The sequence below is a fragment of the Ursus maritimus genome, unplaced genomic scaffold (genome assembly GCF_017311325.1).
Source record: "Ursus maritimus isolate PB19 unplaced genomic scaffold, ASM1731132v1 scaffold_30, whole genome shotgun sequence".
NCBI lineage: Eukaryota > Metazoa > Chordata > Mammalia > Carnivora > Ursidae > Ursus > Ursus maritimus.
The window spans coordinates 33,573,450-33,594,047 of record NW_024425564.1 but is presented as its reverse complement, the minus strand read 5'-3'; the positions used below and the strand labels follow the sequence as shown (position 1 = coordinate 33,594,047).

General features: G+C 44.3%; 1 protein-coding gene across 1 annotated transcript; it reads right to left on the bottom strand.

Annotated features, from left to right (window-relative positions):
* Positions 1-1,814: 1,814 nt before the first annotated feature.
* Positions 1,815-18,957, bottom strand: NRSN1 (neurensin 1). The gene is made up of 4 exons (XM_008707721.2): positions 18,880-18,957; positions 11,616-11,699; positions 11,057-11,257; positions 1,815-2,213 (listed from the first exon to the last, which is right to left on the bottom strand). Exons 3-4 carry the CDS (start codon positions 11,246-11,248, stop codon positions 1,815-1,817), a joined length of 591 nt encoding a protein of 196 aa, XP_008705943.1. The 5' UTR covers positions 11,249-11,257; positions 11,616-11,699; positions 18,880-18,957.
* Between the last annotated feature and the right edge of the window lie 1,641 nt (positions 18,958-20,598).

Genomic DNA, 20,598 nt, shown 5'->3' with positions numbered 1-20,598 from the left:
TCCAAAGATCAAACTGCATTTTCTTTTCCTCTGCTTTCCCACAGTCCCTCCCAAGGGCGCTGGGAGGGTCCTCACACACCTGCGCTCAGCTTCTCCTCTCCCTGTTTTGGTTTTCTTTAGGTCCTTGGGGGAACAGAGCTGCTTTTTTATGGCTATCCTGCCTGTACCTGAAGGTTCCCAAGCCCTGCCACCATTATTTTTCATTCTGGAGGCTTTTACAAGTCAAGTCGCATCCTCCAAGATTCCTTGGTACACAGCGCAGAAGCAAGCATGGAAAGCTTCAAATGATGCTGCCTCGAACAGATGCTTGGGCTTAGGTAAGGCTTCAAAGCATACAATTAAAATGCGATTTCCATGGCAAGGTGAGAACCTGAGGACACTGGAATGATTTCTCCCCTATCTGGCCCATGATCCTTGTTGAGGATGACGATCTGCCCCGTGTTCCCTGCTGGACCGGGCAAAACAAACAGTGTGCACCGAGAGCACTAATCGCTTGCTTTGTTCTTCGTTTCACCAGGGAAACAGGAGAGCTTGCCCATCCAGCCTCAGGATGGAGACTCGCTCCTTGGAGAGAAAACAGACTCCTTGGAGAGAAAGAGCTGCAGCACAGGAATGACGGTGCAACTCAAGTTCTGCTCGGTCACATATTTTATTTATCCAGTGAAGGAAGAAAGAGAAGGGAGACACAATTTCTGAGAGAATACCAAGGTCACGTGTTCCTTAGTCCAGTTTAAATCCACAGATTAAGTAAAAGTGCATAGGGGTGAGATGAGCATCTTGCTGGAGAATAAAACATCTTATTATAGGAAGAAAACCCTTTTTAAGGTTAATATCTACTCACAGGTTTCTTATTTGAGGATGGCTTACTTTCATCTTTATAAAAACACGAGAGCGCTGTATAAACTGCTGGGGTTGGATATTGAAAGGTGAGTAGCTGCTGATTCGGAGATTTTCTGGGAGTCCAGATCTCAAACAGTCCCACCGAGCTGAGAGCCCCGGGGACATCACAATCATGGCCCCAGGGATACACGATGACACGTGGCAAAAAAGGAATCTCAGACACCACAGTCCAGGATCTCTGTCCTATACATGGGGAAACTGAGGCCGGGGGAGGTTAAACGAATCCTCCAAGATCACACAGCTAGGTAGTAGTAGCATTTCGTTCCCCGGCTTTCGGACACTGCACAGATACTCCTAATGTTAATTTCTTCCCCAAGATTGGCAATTTTAGCTTTTCAAGTGAAAACCCTGGAGAAAACAAACAAGACCAAAAAAAGATTGGCAGAACGCTCCAATAAATTTGTTTCCAATCTCACTAACCTCATGTGAAGACAGAGTTAAAAGACGAATGTTTGGGTCAAAATCAAGGAGCTCGATTTTTCTATGAACACGCACGACACTATCTTACATGTAGTGAGACAGGAATCGAAGCAGCACCACACAAGAAAGATCAGGAAACTGATAGTAGAAAATAAAACACACCGCGTTAGCCACTGGTCATCCAACTGGTCTAAACCGTTGGGTGCTCTCAGTAACGCGGGAAATGACAAGAGAGTCACGATACTTGAGAGGGAGCTCCAGAGGGCACACAGAGGACCCCCGGAGCAGCTCGGTGCAAATGCACGGGTCTCCATGGGCATCACCTCCTTCCGAGCCCCCCAAACCGAGCCAATGTGAGCTCAGGCACCGCGCTGCCCGCAGCTGAGCCCCACCCTGGGCCAGCCAACGCCCAAGCCCCATCATCTCCAAACCCGGCCCCGCTCCCTGTGAACACTGTGTGCAATCAGAGAGGGGAGCCTGGAGTGGGAGGCGTCTCAGGTTGCCGAAACAGGCTGGACATTTTGAACCCTGGACAGAGTGACTGGAATCTTGGTTTCGCCGGGGCCCGGGGCTTTTGTAATGGGCTGGGTGTGGGCCTTGATGTCTGCAATGCGCTCTTTAAACTTTTGCTGAAGGAATTTCTCCTCTTTGGAGTAGCTTCTCACGAACACCGAGGTCAGCAGGCACCCTGCCATGGATGTGCCCCCGAGACAGAAGAGAACGGCCCCTGCCAGCTTGCACGCCTCTAGGGCTCCGTTAAACTGCACGGCGTGCGTGTCGACCACCACAAAGTCGGCTTCGCCAAAGGCTTCAATTTTGGGGGGCACCAGAAAGCCCACTGCCAGAACAGTCAGTCCGAGAATCACGAAGACCGTGCCGGAGATGAGTCCGACCTGGAGAAAGACACGGGGAGGCAAGACAGAGTAAGCTCAGCGCTGCGGCTCTCCTGAGCCATCCAGAGTGGGACTTGGTTTCTGGGAGCAGTTAATATTCCCGTGCACCCCAAATTTGCAACAAGAAGCCTACATCATTTCCTAATGATAAAAGAAGGTGAAAGGAGGCCCTTCTGATTTTAATGCCAACCAGACACGGCAGCACTGCCCTGATTTTTCCGTGGAGCTTTCTGGTTGTCCAAGCTTTGCAGCTGACAGAGCTGCTTTTGGTTTTGGTTGTCTCCTGCAGTCTTTGAGGAAGAGCAAAGCAGCCCCGATACCTGGGAACTAGCCTCACTCTCTCCACTGGGTCCTGGTGCTCTCAGAAGCTGGCCTGGCCCTCACACTGAGGCCACGTTGTTCGCCTATGGATATAATCTGTGACGCAGAATGTCCACATCCGTCAAGCTCATTCTGCGCCTGTCACGGAGGGACACGAAACAAGTCCGCGCCATCGTTTCTGTCTAAGCACAGACAAAAGCAGCGTCATTGTGCAAAGCACACACTATCCACAGCCTCCCCTTCACCCCCAGTAATATGAACATCGGCTACTTCTTCACCCATTACAGCTTTAGTCTTACCCTAGTCTGCCCCTCCCCGTGGGTAAGATTTATTATTTATTTATTGCCCAATCATAGAATTGGCCCTGACAATCCAGAGTGAACTCCAGCTCCTGCAGACCCTCTGCCCACCCAAAGCCCTGTAACACATCCTTCCTCACACTCTTACTGAAATGCCCCAGGAGACCCTCTGGTGTCACCTCTCTCCCTCTGATGAGGAATCAACTCAACTTGTCTAATGTACAGGTATGTTCCCGGTGATTTGGATGGAGGACATTGGCAATCCACGTAACCACCCACCTCTTCCCCTAAGTTACCGGGAAGGAACCATAATTGCTAGTATACAGGTCAGGAAATGTCGCCTCAAAGAGAGTGGGTCACTGGCCCAAGGATGGGTGACAGCTAGCAAGTTGCAGAGAAACTGTGTTAGCTCCAGTTCGAGTTCAATGTAACACACTGAAGTGGGAGAGGATTGTCTACCATCTGGTGGTTTGGAAGCTTGGAAGGGACAGATTTCAAGCTTGGGTTCCGGCACTGCCAACTAGTACTTCAAGCATACAAGGAAAGTTACTTAAACACTTTCATCGTTAATTGCCCCATCTATAAAATGCTACATGATAATCGCAATTGTGGTGAGAACCAAGTGAGGCCAGGCTCGAAGGCACTGAGCCCCGTGCCTGGAGAAGCAATGCATTGGTAATAAGCAGCTATTATTACATCTGTTTGGAAAGGCACCTCTTGTGAAATGATGCTGCATTGGCAACAGCGTTATAACGATCTGAGCACTTGAAGAACAGCTAATATAGTTATTTATTTTTTAAATACATTTTTCATTTCCTCCTGTTCCTAATTGCTTTTGGTTAGCATCACAAAGTTGGAAAAAACCAAACGCACAACACTTCTTAACCTTGAGCTTTGAGTTTAAAGCATATTTATTTAACTTATATATTAAATTTTAGGGTAATACACTAATAAAGAAGGTTTGGATAATAGAAGGAAAACATATTGACAAATCCATCAGAGAGCTAGTATTATTGAGTATCTCTTAGGCATAGTGTTTGATATGTTTTTCACTTGGTCCTCAGCAGCCTCTTATGCAAAGGAGGTATTTTTATTCCCATTTCACCTGTAAGAGACCGAGGTGAGTGGGGTGGAAGAAGCAAAATTTAAGGTCTTGCAGCTAGCAGGTGGCGTGACTGGGCTCTAACCCAGGTCTGTGTGACTTCCAAGCCTCATGCTCCCTTCAATTCTCCCATGATACCTCACCAATGACTGTGTAATATATTATCTGCTATTATTATTTTTTTAAACTACCACAGAGTTTTAGTCACCATATAGGGACAAATTTCCATTATGTAATATTATAAAGAAACTGAAGAAACAGAGTCAATATAATGTCTTCCGAAAAGAACAGAAACTTTCCTACATAAGATTTAAGTACTATAGGAAAAGTTGGGTTGTAAAATACAACATTTTGGATGGCTTTCTACATTTTTCTAAAAACAGTGGCAAATTCACTTCCAAAGCCTAACCCTTATTTGTAACTTAAAAAATGAGTCACATTGGAAAATTCTGAATGCAAAAGCTAAATTAAATATCCACGGTGACATGCTTCATATGTCACTCAATCCTCGTCTTCCTCAAGAATCGGCATTCACTTTCAAAAACCGAGGACGGTAAGAATGTATCCATCGTAGTGTCTGAGGTTCTGAGAGCCACTGAGGCCAGGGCTCCGTGTCTTCTGTTCCTGCCTTCCACTCTGTAAGTATTCCTAACTGACTGACTGAACCCGCCAGACTGCTGACTACGGAGCCAGGTGACTGGTTCTCAGAGCAGGCTGTTCCCAACTGAGCAGTGCTTTAGAGATTAAAATCCACTCTTGGAATCTCACTCGGAAGCTAAAAGGCAAACCGTGCCTTGCAGATGGCAGAACTCCTGCTCGCTTCAAGCACTGGGAAGTGGCTGGCCTCCCTGAGCCTGCTCCCTTTTCCCCATTGAATCAGAGTGTCCCAGAGAGGCCTGCCGTCTGTGGAGGGAGCGTGATGGTGGCGAACGGCCAACTCCAGGATCCAGAAGGTGCCCTCCATGCCAGTCAGAAGAGGATCTCCAAGACATGGGCCCAGAAAGGGCCCCAAACATTGTGACAACGTGTCTGGGAGAGTGTGGGGTGGTGGGAGTGGAGGGAGTGGAGGGGCAGCCATGGGATCTAAATATGCTGTGTCTTAACCGAGAGTCGGACAGAGGTGAGAAGGGATGTTGGGATGCATCGGCTTAATGCTGGTACCATCTTGGAGAATCGGAAGGAATAAAGATTTTGGGAGTGATGCCACACAGAATCATCGAAGCTGTCTCTGGACACAGCTCTGAGTTGGAGTGGCCCTCGGTCTAAGAGAAAGGGGGCTCTATTTAATAGAGTTTAAAAAATGCAGCACGGGTCCTTAAGGGTCCGAGTGTGCAACCAGCCCTGTGTGGGTCCATGCAGAGAGCTGGAACGCCATGAGGTGAGGGCTCCCTGGGAACTGGCAGAAAGCCTGGGACAGCTGGTGGTCAGGCCAGCCCAGTGCTGAGAGAGAAGGGCCTCTCTCCGCTGTGACAGACCTTACAGACAACAGCAAGGACAGTGACTTCTGATGGCCCTCCCGGCTATGGGGAGGATGTGTGAGAATCCAGCATCTGCTGCTGGAAAGGGGACTTGGATAGGGAGGAGAACCCGGATTCCAGAAACCCTGCTGTGACTCGGAACGACATCGCCGTCGTCATCTCTGTGTGAGCTGATGAGGTCTGAACATACCTCCGTTTGCTCCAAAACAGCAGGGCTGGCAGCAGGAGCTGCGCAGCTGTCCTGGCGGAGGACGTGGTAATGACCGCTGGAAGCGAGAACCAGCGTGGCAGGAAGGACGGTGGGGGAGCTGGGGGAGCTGAAGGTGAAAGGAGCCATCTGGCTTCGAGGTAGCACTCAGGGGAAGCACAAGAAAGCGGAAGTCGGGCCCGTCTTCTTCCTCAGCCCCAAGGGCCACTCTGACCTCTCCTGAGCAGGGCCAGGGCTCTGAGTGGTGTCCCCTGCCAGCAGTGACGCAGAGAGAACTCCTCTGGCCTGACCTGCCTGTAGGACACTGAGCTTTGTGGAGCAACCACCGGTGTCCAGCTGGGACCGAGGCCCACGCCCTCCAGGCAGGATACCTGGTGTCCCGCGCTCGGCGCTCAGCATCCTACCTGATGGAGGCTCGGTTCCTCCCGCGTGGGAACACATTCAATTGTTTCAAAAGCGATTCCAGAGCCCCATGTCTCTCTTAGGCTACTGCTTGAACTCATCCGACCCTTGATATTCAAGCTGAATCCCACAATTTCACTGAAGTTGGTTTCTCTGAGGTCACTAAAGCCCTCCTAATTGTCCAATCCAATGTGACCTCATTCGAATATTCTGCAGTCAGTGATGTTAAGCAATTTTGTCTCCTTAAAAACCTTCACCTATTGTTGTCTCTGACACGACTCTCCTGTTTTCACATCTGCGTCTTTAACAACGCACTCTCAGCCTGTTTCACCAGATGTTCTTAAATTAATGGTGTTCCCCAGGGTTCCGCCTTGACTCACATCTCTTGTTCAAGATGATCTCTCTAGGGTTGAATGTGTGGCTGCAGTTTCAACTCCCACCTGTATGCCAATGACTTCCAATCTCCATCTCCAGCCAGGATTTCCTTCCTGGGCTCTAGCCCGTACTTCTGACAGCCAATGGGAAGATCTACATGAAATGTCCCAAAGGCTCCTCAAGCCCCAAATATTCAAAATGGTACTCCTTCCTTCTTTCTTTCCTCTCTTCCTCTTCCCTTCCCTTCGTTCCTTCCGTCCTACTTTCTCTGTGTTCCTGCCATCCACCCTTTCACCGAGCTCCTCTCATTTCTAGTATAAAACCAACTCTGTAACCTCTAGCAACACTTTGAAGAGAAGTCTAAGACAGAAGTATAAACTCCGACATAGCTCAGGGGGAAAACTAGAGATCAGGACAGTTAGGAGGAGGGTCTTGGGGAAAAGAGAGGGGCCAGAGTCTCTCCCGTTCAGTGAGGCTATGGAGGAAGCAGTCTTATGTTGTACCTGCATATTGCTGTGGGGACGCTGAGAGGTTTCTAGTATGGGTTGAGGAGAAGGTTAGAAGGAGGGTGACCCTGAGGTGAGGAAAGCATGAATGGAGTAAGGAGATCGCTCCCCTTAGTTTATACCTGCCTTACTGAGATGATTTGCTACACAATCAGGTGGCAACAGCTTTCATCAAGGTCAAGTGCAAGACTAAGAAGAAAAGTCCTACCACAGCCAGTTTGGTTCCTGGTCAGGGCAGTGGGTACCAGGGGGTCGGTGGGAGCCCATCACAGAGACCTTTGCAGGTGGCAGGAGTTGTAGACACTGGGATAAAGGAGTGTGGCTGAGGCAGCCCCGGGGTACAGCCTGTGAGGCACAGAGATTGTGTGTAATCCTACGTGTGCGTGCGTGCGTGTGTGTGTGTGTGTGTTTACACCTAACTAAGAGACAACCTCCCCAAGAAAGCCTGTGTTAATTATCTTGCCCCTTCACTGTACTCAAGCTGGAAGGTTCTGGAGAAATTTCCGATTTCAAAGCTTTTCAAAGTCTTCTGCGATCCAGCTCTTAAATACATTCCCCCACTCATCTCTTGTCCCCTCTCCTCCAACTTCCCCCCTTACCCCAGCCGTACAGAGCTGTTGGCCATCTCCTGAATGTGCCATCATCTCTCATGACTCAGCTTTCGCAACACATTTCTTCCTACCGGGATGCCCAGCTCCTGCTTGTTCACAGGTGCTCTCTCTGGGGAGCCACTCCTTGCCCAGGCTGCATCAGACCCTCCCTGCCCTCAGACCCCATGCTCCCAGTAAGTACTGGGACTATTTTAGGGTAGTGTTTATCATGCTGGATTGTAACTGTCTGTGGACATGTCTGCCCTTCTTCTTTGTCTGCGAACCCCTTCAGGTCAAGGTTGTATCCGATTCACAGGTGAAGACAGCATCTTATTCACAAATGAATCCCAGAGCCTACCGCATAACTGTGCACACAGTGGACACGTAAACATTTGTAGAAGGAAAGGATGAATAGCATTGTGAGACACAGGCTACATGGATCCATGTGACCAGGCAAAGATTCTAACTCAAGCTCATTAGATTCCAGTCTCCATTCTCATTAAGCCCCTCCAAGCTTTCGGCTGCTAAGGAGCCAGCTCAGTGGCAGTGTCCTAGCCTCTAGCAAGAGACCAGCAATCCCTTAGCACCACTTTGCTGGGAATGGGGAAAGGGGAAGCCCATAACTTGAACCACCTACACATGCAGTTTGAAATGAAAGAAAAAAAATCACGAAAAAGAATCATAATTAGAAACGTGCACAATCATTGCCTTTCTCTGTACTGATACAAAACATTTCATAAAACCCACTGGAATGGATTCACTTGTCCTTCCTAGAAGAAAACCGAACAGTTAGTTTGTTCCCTTAGTAGAGGGGAGGTCTGTAAGACAGTGAATTCTTAGGTGATTCAGGCTGACTCTAAGCTTCTGAATGCCAGTGTCATGTTTTGTGATTACGATCTGAGTCTAGGATTTGGATTTTCCTGGAATATAATCTCCCTGAGTCCATGGACTTTTGCCTGTTTTTCGTCTCTGAAGTAGGTCTGGCACAATAGGGAACAAATACTCTGAATCTTGTTTATGTAAAATAGAAGAGAGGATTCTGAAATCTGAATTCTGGGGTTGGTAATTTACTGTGAGTTCTTTATTTTAAATCCATACCTATGTACTACTTGATGGATTTAGAGCTTCTCAAGTCTCGAACTGGTAGTGCCTTGGAACCATGTGAATGCTTTCAATGTTCTGTATGACAGTGGCATTTCAGGCTCTTGGCACGACGGATCTGTCAGCCAAATATTTGTTTTTTGACACATAGGGAAGCAACCACCCACTTAACTGGGTAAATACAAGATGTGCCAAGCTTGGCTATGTATTTCATCGGTCCAGGCCAGTAAGGATTCATCAGAGATGACATTTCTACAGGGCAAGGATGCTGCCTCAATCACTTCTAATGCAGAGTCCATGACACTTGTAAGATACTGAATTAACGCAGGTCTTGGGTAATCCATGTTAACAACTGTGTTGCCCGGTACTTTATTTATTAACTAGATTTCAAATTTTCTTTCTACTTCAGGATCCAATGTTTCATAGTACCTCTGATAGTAGGAGTTAACACACTGAATGCTTGAATGCATACGAAACATCTTACTTAATTCACACAACTTAACCTGGTAGGTACAATAAGCATCACCACTGGGGCCCACTAAGGTCAATTAACTTGCCCAAAGGTACAGTGCTACTAAATGGAAGAGCTGAGGTTTGAACCCGTGTAATCTGAGGATGGAGTCCGTGCTCATAAGCTTTATGCGACATTGCCTCTTGTTAAACTATATTGCCAATAAGTTGTAAGTTTATGTCAACATCAATGTAAAACATTCTGTGATCTTTTGGGAGGAGGTTGGGGATGATTGGGATCCCCGAGCTGGGGGGGACCTGAGGCCCCACCTAAGGCTGTACCTTCTCAGCCTCTCTTCCTAAATCTTCACCCTTTTCTTGATCTCTAAATGTTCGGACATGCTGATGCCCTCTTCTCTTCTATGTCCATACTCTCTTCCTCGGTCATTTTATCTAGCTTGTTGCCTCTTATATATTCTGTATGTCAGGGACTCCCAATCCATGAGCTGTGTTTAAATTACCACTAGAGACCCCCACTCACATGTCTGATAGGTATCTCCAGCATATCATGGCCAAACTCAAACTCTTGGTTCCCCACCATTCCCGCTGCTTTCCCAGTATTTCCCATCCCAGAAAATTAGAACATCATTCAGAAAATGGCTCAGGATGCAAACCTTAGAGGCATGCTTGACTCTTCTTTCTCTCATGTCTACTTCATCAGCTTGGTCTTTAAACTTTACGCTAAATCAGACTACTTCTCACCATCTCTACCAACGCCACCCTAATCCAAGCCATCATCACCTCTTGCCTGCATGCTTTCGGAGCCTCCCGAATGATCTGGCTGCCTCTACTCTTGTCCTCCTATAATCTATTTTCCATACTGTAGCCAGCACAATCCTGTTGAAATATTAGTCAGATCATGTCACTCCTCTGCTTAAAATGCTCAAGTGGCTTCCCATGTCTCTCAAGGTAAAAGCCAGTGTCCTCATCATCATCTACAAGGTGCTACACAAATCATCTTGTGTCCTGTTATTTCACTGGGTCCATCCCCTGTCCTTTTTCTCCTCTCATTCCACTCCAGCCAGGTGGGAACTCTTGCTGTTTTTCAAGCACGTGAAACTGGTTCCCATTTCAGAGCTTTGGGCTTGCTATTTTCCCAGCCCAGAAGGGCATGCATGTTATGATCTGCTCCCTCAGCTCAGCCTGGTGCTTGCTCAAATGTCATCTCCTCTGAAGGGCTGTCTACAAACAGCATAGTAAATACCAGGCCTCCATCACTCCCTACCGTCTTGCCCTGCTTCGTTTCTCTGCACAGCACTTGTCACCACCTGACCTTCTATTATGTGGTTTATTGGCTTATGGTCTGTTTCCCATGATAGGTTGCGAGTTCCAAGAGGGCAAGGGCTTTTCCTTTTCATTGCTTTAATTTCTAGCACATTGCAACTTCTCAGCACAGAGTAGGTGCTCACTAACTATATGCTGAATGACTGAGTACATTGTCCAATGTGGTGCTTTCATGTGAAGAAGCTGAAGGTCATAGAGCCTCATGATCACGTCTGGTAGAGGTCAAGACTGCACACTGACCATTGTGTTACATCTCAGCATCAACTCTCTCTCAATGCCCAATGAATTTCTTTTCAGTAATTGTCGCAATTTGTCAAATGATACTTACCAAGCCAATAAGGGAGGCGGGAAGCATATAATGTTTTGCCTATGGGTGGCTTTGCAGCTGGTGAATTTAGCGGCGCATCAATAACAGTAGCAAAAATAATAATGATGACATTTATACCTATTTATGTTTAATCTGCAAATTAGCCACTGTGCTGCACTCAAGGGCTTTCTTCAGCCCCAGATCTATATTCTCCTTTCCTAAGGGAAGAAGACTGCACTTAGTATCATCAAGACAGATGCACACAGAGAAGACCACACCTCTCAGTTCCTCATAGCTACAGGGTTTACCATGTCCAGTAACGTTTCCATTTCTTGACTTACACACGTGTTCTTTCCTTACCTTCCAGAATACTGAGCTCCACCTATTAGGTGATCTCTGGATCTGGAAATCATCCTCATACTCCCAGATAGAGGTGGTACAGTCCTCATAAAACTGATGCAGATAGGACCGGACTCCGTAGCGCTGGTACGTGCCCTCAGTAGCAGCAGCCTGTGCCTGCTTGGACCCACAGATGTTGCTGCAAGAACTCATCCTTCCCAGCTGGAATGAGAACATCCACAGACATCAGCCCCGTGAGCTCTGGCTTCAGGATTAAAAGGTATATTAAAGGTGAGAACTGGGCTGAGTAATGTTAGTCTATCTGAACAATGCTCTTTTCTTAAGGGAAAAGACATTTTTAAAGACCTGCCTTTCTTATAAGCTGCTCTGCTTTTTGACTCAATGCAAAATTACCCGCAAACACTCGATGGCTAGAAACTGGTTCTCCGTAAATGAAATGAGACATAACGGCACAGCTCACTTAAATTATGCAAAAATGAAAGCAACAGAGAAGCCAAGATTTTCATTGTCTTGACAAGAAATCTTTAATCTCTTAGAAACCAGCAGTCTTCACACTTACATGTTAAAGAATTAGGCGGGTACTCTCACTTGGTACAGATGGAATTTGTCTTGGATTGTCCTCTCGGATGCTTAACTCCGTTCCCTGGTGGAAAATACATGATGTTACTCTTTCGCAGTCTGCAATTTTGCTTTCAGATCTCATGGATCTTGCTCTCACATTTTAGCTAATTGTCATGTTGTAGAGAAACTGTGTTTGAAGGCTGCTGGGCAACTTACGCTTCATGCTTTATTAATCAGAAATGGCTCGGCCAATCCTTTACACCTCACTGACTCTACCACTAGATACTGCAGTCATTATTTGTGAATCCATCTGTCCAGGCGGGATGGTAGAGCATAATGGAGAGGGTAGACCTAGCCTTCCATCATGTTGCACGAAGTGTCTATTATACACAAGAGGCCAGGGAACTGTTAAATGAAACTATGCTCTGGGTGGGTTGTTTGGGACTCGGTCTTCTTAAGATGGAAATTGCTACTTGATTTGATCTAATCAATACCTTTAGAGAGAAGCATTGGTTATTAATTCATGTTAAAAAAAAAAAAGGAATTGCTGAGGGACACCAATTTTGGTGAGTAACGAAATTTTGAGTAATTCTCGTTTGGTGTTTGGTTTTCTTATCTCCATATAGGCAGATACATATGTAGCTGGAAATGTGAAATACTTTTTTAGATTTTCCAGTTATCCTCCAGATGGTTTTCCCTGTGTGGACATAGTCAGTCTCAGAATGACAAAGCAAGGAACGATGTAGAAGAGGATTTTCCCATTGAACCAAGTTCTCTCAGGACTTGTCTTGTAATCCAGGCTAATAGAAGACCTAAAATCTTTCCAATTCCTTATCTGGAAATCATGTTGTGATGTTTATCTACAAGGGAAAAATTAATCTAAGCTGCCAGCAAGTGCCCCTGTGTGGACACTGAGTTTAGTTGGAAAGAATTATGGGTTAGGGATGACTGGGTGGCTCAGTCTGTTAAGCGTCTGCCTTCGCCTCAGGTCATGATCTCATGGTCCTGGGATCGAGTCCCACATTGGGCTCCTTGCTCAGCAGGGAGCCTGCTTCTTTCTTTGCCTGCTGCTCCCCCTGCTTGTGTTCTTTCTTGCTCTCTCTCTCATTCTGACAAACAAATAAATAAAATCTTAAAAAAAAAAAAAGAATTATGGGGCTAAAATCAAAGTTGAAGCCACAGATAGTTAGCATTGTCCTGTCCCATGGCCACAAAGTGAATCCATAAAATTATCTTGTAATGTGTGTTCTTAGCCAAAAATGCATTCTGGTTAGAAAATGTCATCAAATTCAGAAAAAAAAAATATGGCCCTGATCTTAGAAAAGTGATGCAGATTGGTGCTACTGATGGTGACCAATACTCTCATCTTTTTAACCGTTGGTCAGTATTACATTCAGGGCCTTTCACCCTGTTTCAGATCTGGCAGCCAGGAGAGATGATCCAGGAAGAGAGAGCAGGGGAGGAAATATAAAAATTTCTTTTTTAACTTTTAAGCATTTCAGAAGGATATTATTTCATAAAATATAAAGATTTTAGAATGTATTTTGCCTGATTGGAGCAGCAAAGTGTGATGGATCAAGTTCTTTTGTTAACATAGTTTTCATATTTTAAGTGTTAGGATGATATCTTCAGTACCTTTAATTTAATACCTTACAATGAAGATGATTAATAAGGGTCTATTAGTAATGATATATAAGTAGAATAATTTTATTTTTTAAAGATTTTTAAATTTATTCATTAGAGAGAGAAATCACGAACAGGGGAAGGGGCAGAGGGAGAAGGAGAAGCAGACTCCCCGCTGAGCAGGGAGCCCAACTTGGGACTTGATCCCAGGACCCTGGGATTATGACCTGAGCAAAGGCTGATGCTTAACTGACTGAGCCACCCAGGGGCTCCCATAAGTAGAATCATTTTAAAGGCACTTTTAAAAAAAGATATCCTAATAAAATTTTGATCAAGGTGCACTGGGTGTTACATGCTACTGATGAATCACTGAACACTACATCTGAAACTAATGATGTACTCTATGTTGGCTAACTGAATTTAAATTAAGAGAAAGAAAGTAATTATCGATATAAAATTTTGATCAAGGGGAGAAGGGATTAGTATTTTACTAATTCTGCTTTGTCTTTGAAGAAACTGAGGCACCGAAAAGTCATCTGCTAAAAGGTGACACCATGAGTCAGAGAGCAGATGAAGGCAGGAGTATGGACTGAATCATGTACTTGCATAATCAGACCAAGTCATCCAGATATGTATTTTCAGATTTTCTATAAAACATCAGAGACTTTGACATGGAGAAAGGACAAAAATAGATAGGACCAGAGCACAAAGAAATTCCTCATAGCAACAGTCCGAGTTATGCTCCTTCAATGCTGAAGTCCCTCTTGCTCAGGGGTGGAGCTCTGACGCAGAGCTGGACGTGTGACATGGTGTAGCCCCTCTCCGCACAGCTGGTTTCCGGCACATGGGGTCGAGTGTTTCTCTTTATAGGGTGGGACTCAGGAATTCAACTTCGTTATTAAACAAAATACGGGTCAAATCATGAAAGAGCTAGAAAGTGTCCTAAACAAATGTTTTTGAGCCTGAGTGATGGAAGTCAGAATAGATTTTTAGTGATGCTAGATCTGTGCCAGGAAAGGAATCCCAAAAAGCCTTACTTTCTTCTCCAGGATATAAAGCGCAAGACACGGCCTGCCCTGTGCTAACCACACAGGGCAGAGAATGGGTTCTAATCCTAGTTCTTGATCGCCAATGTATTGGTCATGACATCACAGGTAAACTCATTCACCTCCCTAACTATGGTTTTATCATCCTTAAAATAAGATGCGTGGGCCAGACAGCCTTGAATTCCTTCTAGATATAGTTTTCCAGGAGTCTTTGGCCATGAATTTATAGAATGAGTCAATTATTTTTGTTGGATAAACAACTGGGTTTACTGATTTCCCACCTTCTCCCATGCACTCATGGACGGATTGTCTGATTGTCCTCAATGCTTTATCATTATAGTACAGTGGAGCTTTGGTTTACAAGAACATATAAACGACTAGTTAGATCAATTACTTGGTATTAGGTAGACTAAACGGTTGTGTATTGTTTGTTTCACAACTTACTTCAGGACTGTGTACGTTCCTAAAGAGTGTAAGTGTATCTCAGATAATTCCAGGTTTGGTTCCAGACCCCCACGATAAAGCAAATAGATAAAACAAGGCAAATGAACTTTTTGGTTTCCCAGTGCCTATAAGTGTTATTTTTACACTATACCGTAGTCTACTAAGGGTGTAATAACATTATGTCTATTAATTGAAAAATTCTTTATTGCTAGAAAATCTGAACTGGCAGCAAGCCATAATCTTTTTGCTGGTGGAGGGTCTCTGCCTCAGTGTTGACGGCTGCTGACTGATCAGGTGGTGGTGGCTTAATGGTGGGGGTGGCTGTGGCAATTTCTTAAAACAAGACAACAATGAAGTTTGCCGCATCAACTGACTCTGCCTTTCACTTGAACTCCTAAGGGCCACTGTAGAGGTATTGATTGTCCTAATTTCAATACTGCTGTGTCTCAGGGAACAGGGGGGCCCAAGGAGAGGGAGAGAGACTGGGGAACGGCTGTTTGGTAGAGCAGTTAGAACACACAGAGCATTTATTGATTAAGTTTGCTGTCTCTATATGGGCATAGTTCCTGGTGCCCCCAAAACCATCACTATTATAACATCAAAGATCACTGATCACAGATCGCTGTAGCAAATACAGCAATAATGAAAAAGTTTGAAATTGCAGGAATTACCAAAATGTGACACAGAGACATGAAGTGAACAAATGCTATTGGGAAAAGGGTGCTTGATAGACTTGTTTGATGCAGGGCCGCCACAAACCTTCAATTTGTGAAAAATACATTATCTGCAATGCCCAGTAAAGTGAAGTGCAATAAAATGAGGTATGCTTGTAGTTTCTGGGGACCTTAGGGGTTTCATACATCTTTCCAGGTGGATAAAGGATTGGATTCATTCTTAGAGGAGAACGATCACTAGAAAGGAGTTTTAAATTATAACAGGTTACAGTGAGAATTTTGCACCTACAAAAACGCAACAGAGTTATAATTCCTCATAGTGAAGCCAGTAACTTTTCGTCCCAATATAGAAAATGTTACAGTTATTTAGAATCTACTTCTTGGATTGACACCTCCAGTATCATAAAGAGGATACATGATGTCACTTCATAAAGTCCCTTTTAAAAGCTGGACAATTATTATGAAATAAACTAGGGCTGAGAAGAAACGGAAGGTATGTACAAAGGCTCTCCAGCTTGGCTCAGCATTTACTTAGTGAGCAAGGTTTCCTGAGCAATCTCGTGTTTGTATTGGAACAACTACAGCTATGGTAGCAGCTGCACAAACGGTAATGTTCTATCTGTGACTCTTGTTAAGTGATGGGTTCTAGAGATGGCTTTTCTTTAGGGAAAGCCTTAACATCCCAGGAAATGCATGAATGGGGGGGTGGGGCAGTGAGTGAAAATATTTTCCAGTGTTGTACTTAAATGAGTCCACGTGAGTATTCCTTTTATAAACAGCCTAGTTCCTGTTTGATGCCGCGTCCTCACTGCCAGCATGGCCATCATGATGGAGCGCCAGGAACAGTAGCATCTGGCTGTTTGGTCATCTATGAAGAGGGAGTTATTTTCACTCTCCCCGAAGGACATTCTAGGTGCTGATTAGTGAGGATCTGTGCATGGTTTTCTTCTTTTTATAATCTATCTATGGTCTCTATCTCAACTGCATGCACGGTTATACATTTAGATGGATATTCAACTCTTGGCCGTACAGCACACCTGTCATGTCCCAGAGATCCCAGGAGGAGAAAGTCATGCCTTAACTCCCTTTCCAAACTCTCCCGAGAGGCTTCCTACAATTAGCCTGTTCTGTGTCAGCCCTCTATCCCTCTCTGTTCTCTTGTCCAAGTTTGTTTCTTTTTATAGTGCTTGTTACCATCTGATGCCCCCTTATGTGGTTTATTTGTTCATGGTTCAACAGACCAAGTGTGTGATGGACTGTAAGCTTCCTGAGGGCGGGGGCTCTTCCTGTCCTGGTGACAAGCACCTCGAAACTTCTTGGCACAAAGCTGTACATGGGTTGGTGTGGATGATGGTCCGAGTTGTCCTTCCTTTTCCATTCCTCCCTTCCTTCCTTGTTTTGGCTGCACTAGCTTTGTCCCCGATTATGTGAGATAGTACAGGTGAGCAGGGCACAGTGTGCTCTCAGTGGGTAGTTAGAGTAGGAGAAACACTGCTGAAGCAAGAAGGGCAACAAAACTGGCACCAAAAACAGATGCTCGCTGGGGCACCTGGGTGGCTCAGTCGACTGAATGTCTGACTCTTGATTTCGGCTCAGGTCATGATCTCAGCGTCTTGCGATCAGGCCTCATTTCAGGCTCCACGCTCAGCACGGAGTCTGCTTGAGATTCTCTCTCTGCTCCTCCCCCCACACGTGCATGCACTCTCTCAAATAAAAATAAGTAAATAAGTAAACCAAAAAAACCCAGGTATTTGTAGCTGAAGGAAGTGAAAATGCTGAGAATCCCTTGGATAACTCCTCTTTTTAAAAAATTTTTTTCTTTAAATTCAATTTAGTTAACATATAATGTATTATTAGTTTCAGGGGTAGAATTTAGTGATTCATCAGTTGCCTATAACACCCAGTGCTCATTACATCTCGTGCCCTCCTTAATGCCCATCACCCAGTTACCCCATCCCCCCACTCTCCCCTCCAGCAACCCTCAGTCTGTTTCCTACAGTTAAGAATCTCTTCTGGTTTGTCTTCCTCTCTGATTTCATCTTATTTTATTTTTCCTTCCCTCTCTCCATGAACAATTCCTCTTTCAGCAAGTAAACCCATATAGGTACTGTTATGATCTCTACATGTACCAACATGCTATAGTATCAATTTGTTGGCAATTTGAATCTCAGTCAAATAAATGCAATTACTTTTTATTTTACTTAAAAAACGTTCATAGCCATGAAAACAGAAATAAGTCTTTATGCCTCATGAAACTCCAAGAACATCACAGACTCTGTATTATTTGTCTTCATGGTCTCCTTGAGAGAAGAGAGGCAGAAAATTGAGGCACAAAAAAGATTAGTGTTTTCCCATGGCTCCGTGTGTGAGTCAGTTGTGAGGCCAGGCACAGGCCCTGTTCTATTTATTCTCTTTGAAATATCATTCGATTTTTTCATACTGCCTTTCTCTCCCATAAAATCCCTCTGAGATAATGAGAGTGAAGTCCCCATTAGAGCCACTTTTCCACAGAGCCGGTGCTGCAGGGTATAGGCACAGAACCGCTTTACACCATTTATCCAACACCAAACCAAAAGGTCAATTTGCTTAAAGGACTCAGTCTCAGTGTGGATGCAGGAAGGCATGAAAGCCTGCTAACAGCTCTTTCATTTTTAAATCAGGCATTCTAGAATTGTATAAGCATGACCTTAAAATGTGAAAATGTGTTTCTACCAAAAGATCATGGCAGAGGTATTTTATTTTCTTGGAATAGTGGTAGAGATTGTGACTCTATATTATAAGCTTTTTAATACCTTCTAAGTCAGTAGGCATGCAGCCACTTTTATAATTTTTTTACAGATTTATTTGTTTGTTTTAGGAAGAGAGATTGAGAGAGAGAGAGAGAGGACGAGCAGAAGGGGCAGAGGGAGAAGGAGAGAATCTCAAGCAGACTCCACACCTCCATGCCAAGCATGGAGATGAACTCAGGGCTCAATCTCATGACCCTGAGATCATGACCTGAGCTAAAACCAAGAGTCGGCCCCTTAACCAACTGCACCACCCAGGTGCCCCCACTTCTATAGTTTTTTTTTTTTTTTAAAGATTTTATTACTTCAGATAGAGATAGATAGAGAGAGAGACAGAGCACAAGCAGGGCAGAGAGGCAGAAGAAGAGGGAGAAGCAGACTACCCACTGAGCAGGGAGCCTGATGTGAGACTCGATCCCAGCACCCTGAGATCATGACCTGAGCCGAAGGCAGATGCTTCACCAACTGAGCCACCCAGGTGCCCCCACTTTGATAATTTTTAAAAGAGGAAAAATGATATGCAATTACCACATTACTTCTTCAAGATATGTTTGTAAGTAAGGTATACAAAGTCCATAATCAAAATGAGAAGAGAAAAAGGACCAATATATTCTCCTTAAACCTCTTCTTTATCGACATGTAAACCACAGGTGCTTATGAATTTGCTTGTGACAAGGTTGGAGGCTTACCTTTGAAGTCTTCCTCTTTCTCTTCTCCTTGTTTAGTCTTTGGCCTTTCTTTTTAACGGCACATCATCCTTCAAACCTATTTAAGAAAAAAAAAATCTCTGCAGATTATGATACAGATAAAAATCCAAATTTCATAAGCCATTTTATGACCTGTAAAGAGTCATTTTAATGTTGACAAAAACATTGACAAAGGACTTCTTGTTGAAGAGCAGGGAGTTATTTGTTTTTAACACAAGTATACATATTTCATAGCTTTTTAATGCACTCTCAGCAGACTTTATAGGGTAAATGAGACAACATAAATGGGCTTTGTAAACTATAACACACTATGCGAATGCGATTCTTATTTTGATATAATTATATTCTGCATAGTCAGTAATACAACTAGACTAATACATTTGTATTTTAAAAATTCTAAATAAAAAGTTTATTTGCTCCCTAGATACTCCAGAATTGATCTATTTGGTGCCTGTTCCATTATATTGTAAAATAAATCAATCTTATAGCCATTGTATTTTCTGATCCATTAACATGCATTTTAGACTTATTAAGGTTCTTTACATGATTTACTCATTGGGTTGATTTTTTACTCCTATATCCATTTCTTCCTATCATGATCACTTCACTTTCCTTCTGCCTACGAAAAGCAGGTGCCCATGCAAGATTTAATTAAAACGTTACTGCCAGCTATAGAGCTGCTGGCTTCCTACATTACTCTAGTCATGTGAAATAAAATAATAGCTGGGCATTATTTTTCAAGAGGTCACTAAAAATTCTTGTTGATGAGCAGTTCCCTATGCATTTGGAAGAGAATCTGAAAGACTTGAGGTGAGCAAGTCTAGTTGAGGCCTAACAGACTGTTTTCAGTATTTTCCAGTTTCAGTCTGTATGAGCCATAGTCAAACCTTCTTCAAGACTCATTTCCTTCCCCTAACATTTTATTTTGCAGGTGGTATGTGAGCAGATTTAGGGGAAAAAAGCAAATTATATTAGGATCCTGGATCTGGATAAGCAAAAAAACCCAAAAACCCCCCAAAAAACAAGTCTACTCCCCTCCCCCATCCGTGCCTCTCTCTGAATTAAACGTCCCTTCTTTTTGTCTGTCTCCTTGCCCCTTTTCTCTGAAGGAAATGACTCCATACACGCCCTTCACCAAAGGCTGGCCTGGTCTGGAGCCTGGGGATCTCTCCAACGTGCTGAAAACATTTCTGCTACAGAGCCAGGAACCAATTAAGTAAACACCAGCTGTTGAACTCCAGCTCTGTTTTCTTTGAGGTCATCAGCTTTGCTCTGACCCCCACCCAACGCCTCTTTCTAACAACGCAAAGAAGTAGGTCCTGAGATTATAACAAAGCACTCGCATATCTTTGAATATGGCAAAGGAATGGGGAGGGCAAGTGGGGGTTAAATTCAATTGGAAAACAAATCAAACCAGCTTTGTAAACTCCAAATACATATATTTGACTCTTAACCTAATACATAACTTTTCTTGTCTCCCGGGAAAGAAACTCTTAAGTTTTCCCTGTATACCTCCCCAATTCTTACGTAACACAAACCACAAACCACCAAAGCATGGAGTTAGCTACCCCTAATTTGGATGTGTTCGCGGATTTTAATATGCATGATCTTTGGAGAGATTTGTGCACATATTATAAACGTGAATGAGTAAGGGGAGCGTGCGTGTGTGTGTGACAGGCACAGAAAAACAGAACACGAATA

What these genes read in the sequence shown, in the direction of transcription:
- NRSN1 (XM_008707721.2), bottom strand. Translation starts at nt 11,248, where the DNA reads ATGAGTTCTTGCAGCAACATCTGTGGGTCCAAGCAGGCACAGGCTGCT. An exon ending in GGAGCTCAGTATTCTGGAAG is followed by an intron (nt 2,214 to 11,056) that starts GTAAGGAAAGAA and finishes GTCTTTCTCCAG; the next exon opens with GTCGGACTCATCTCCGGCAC.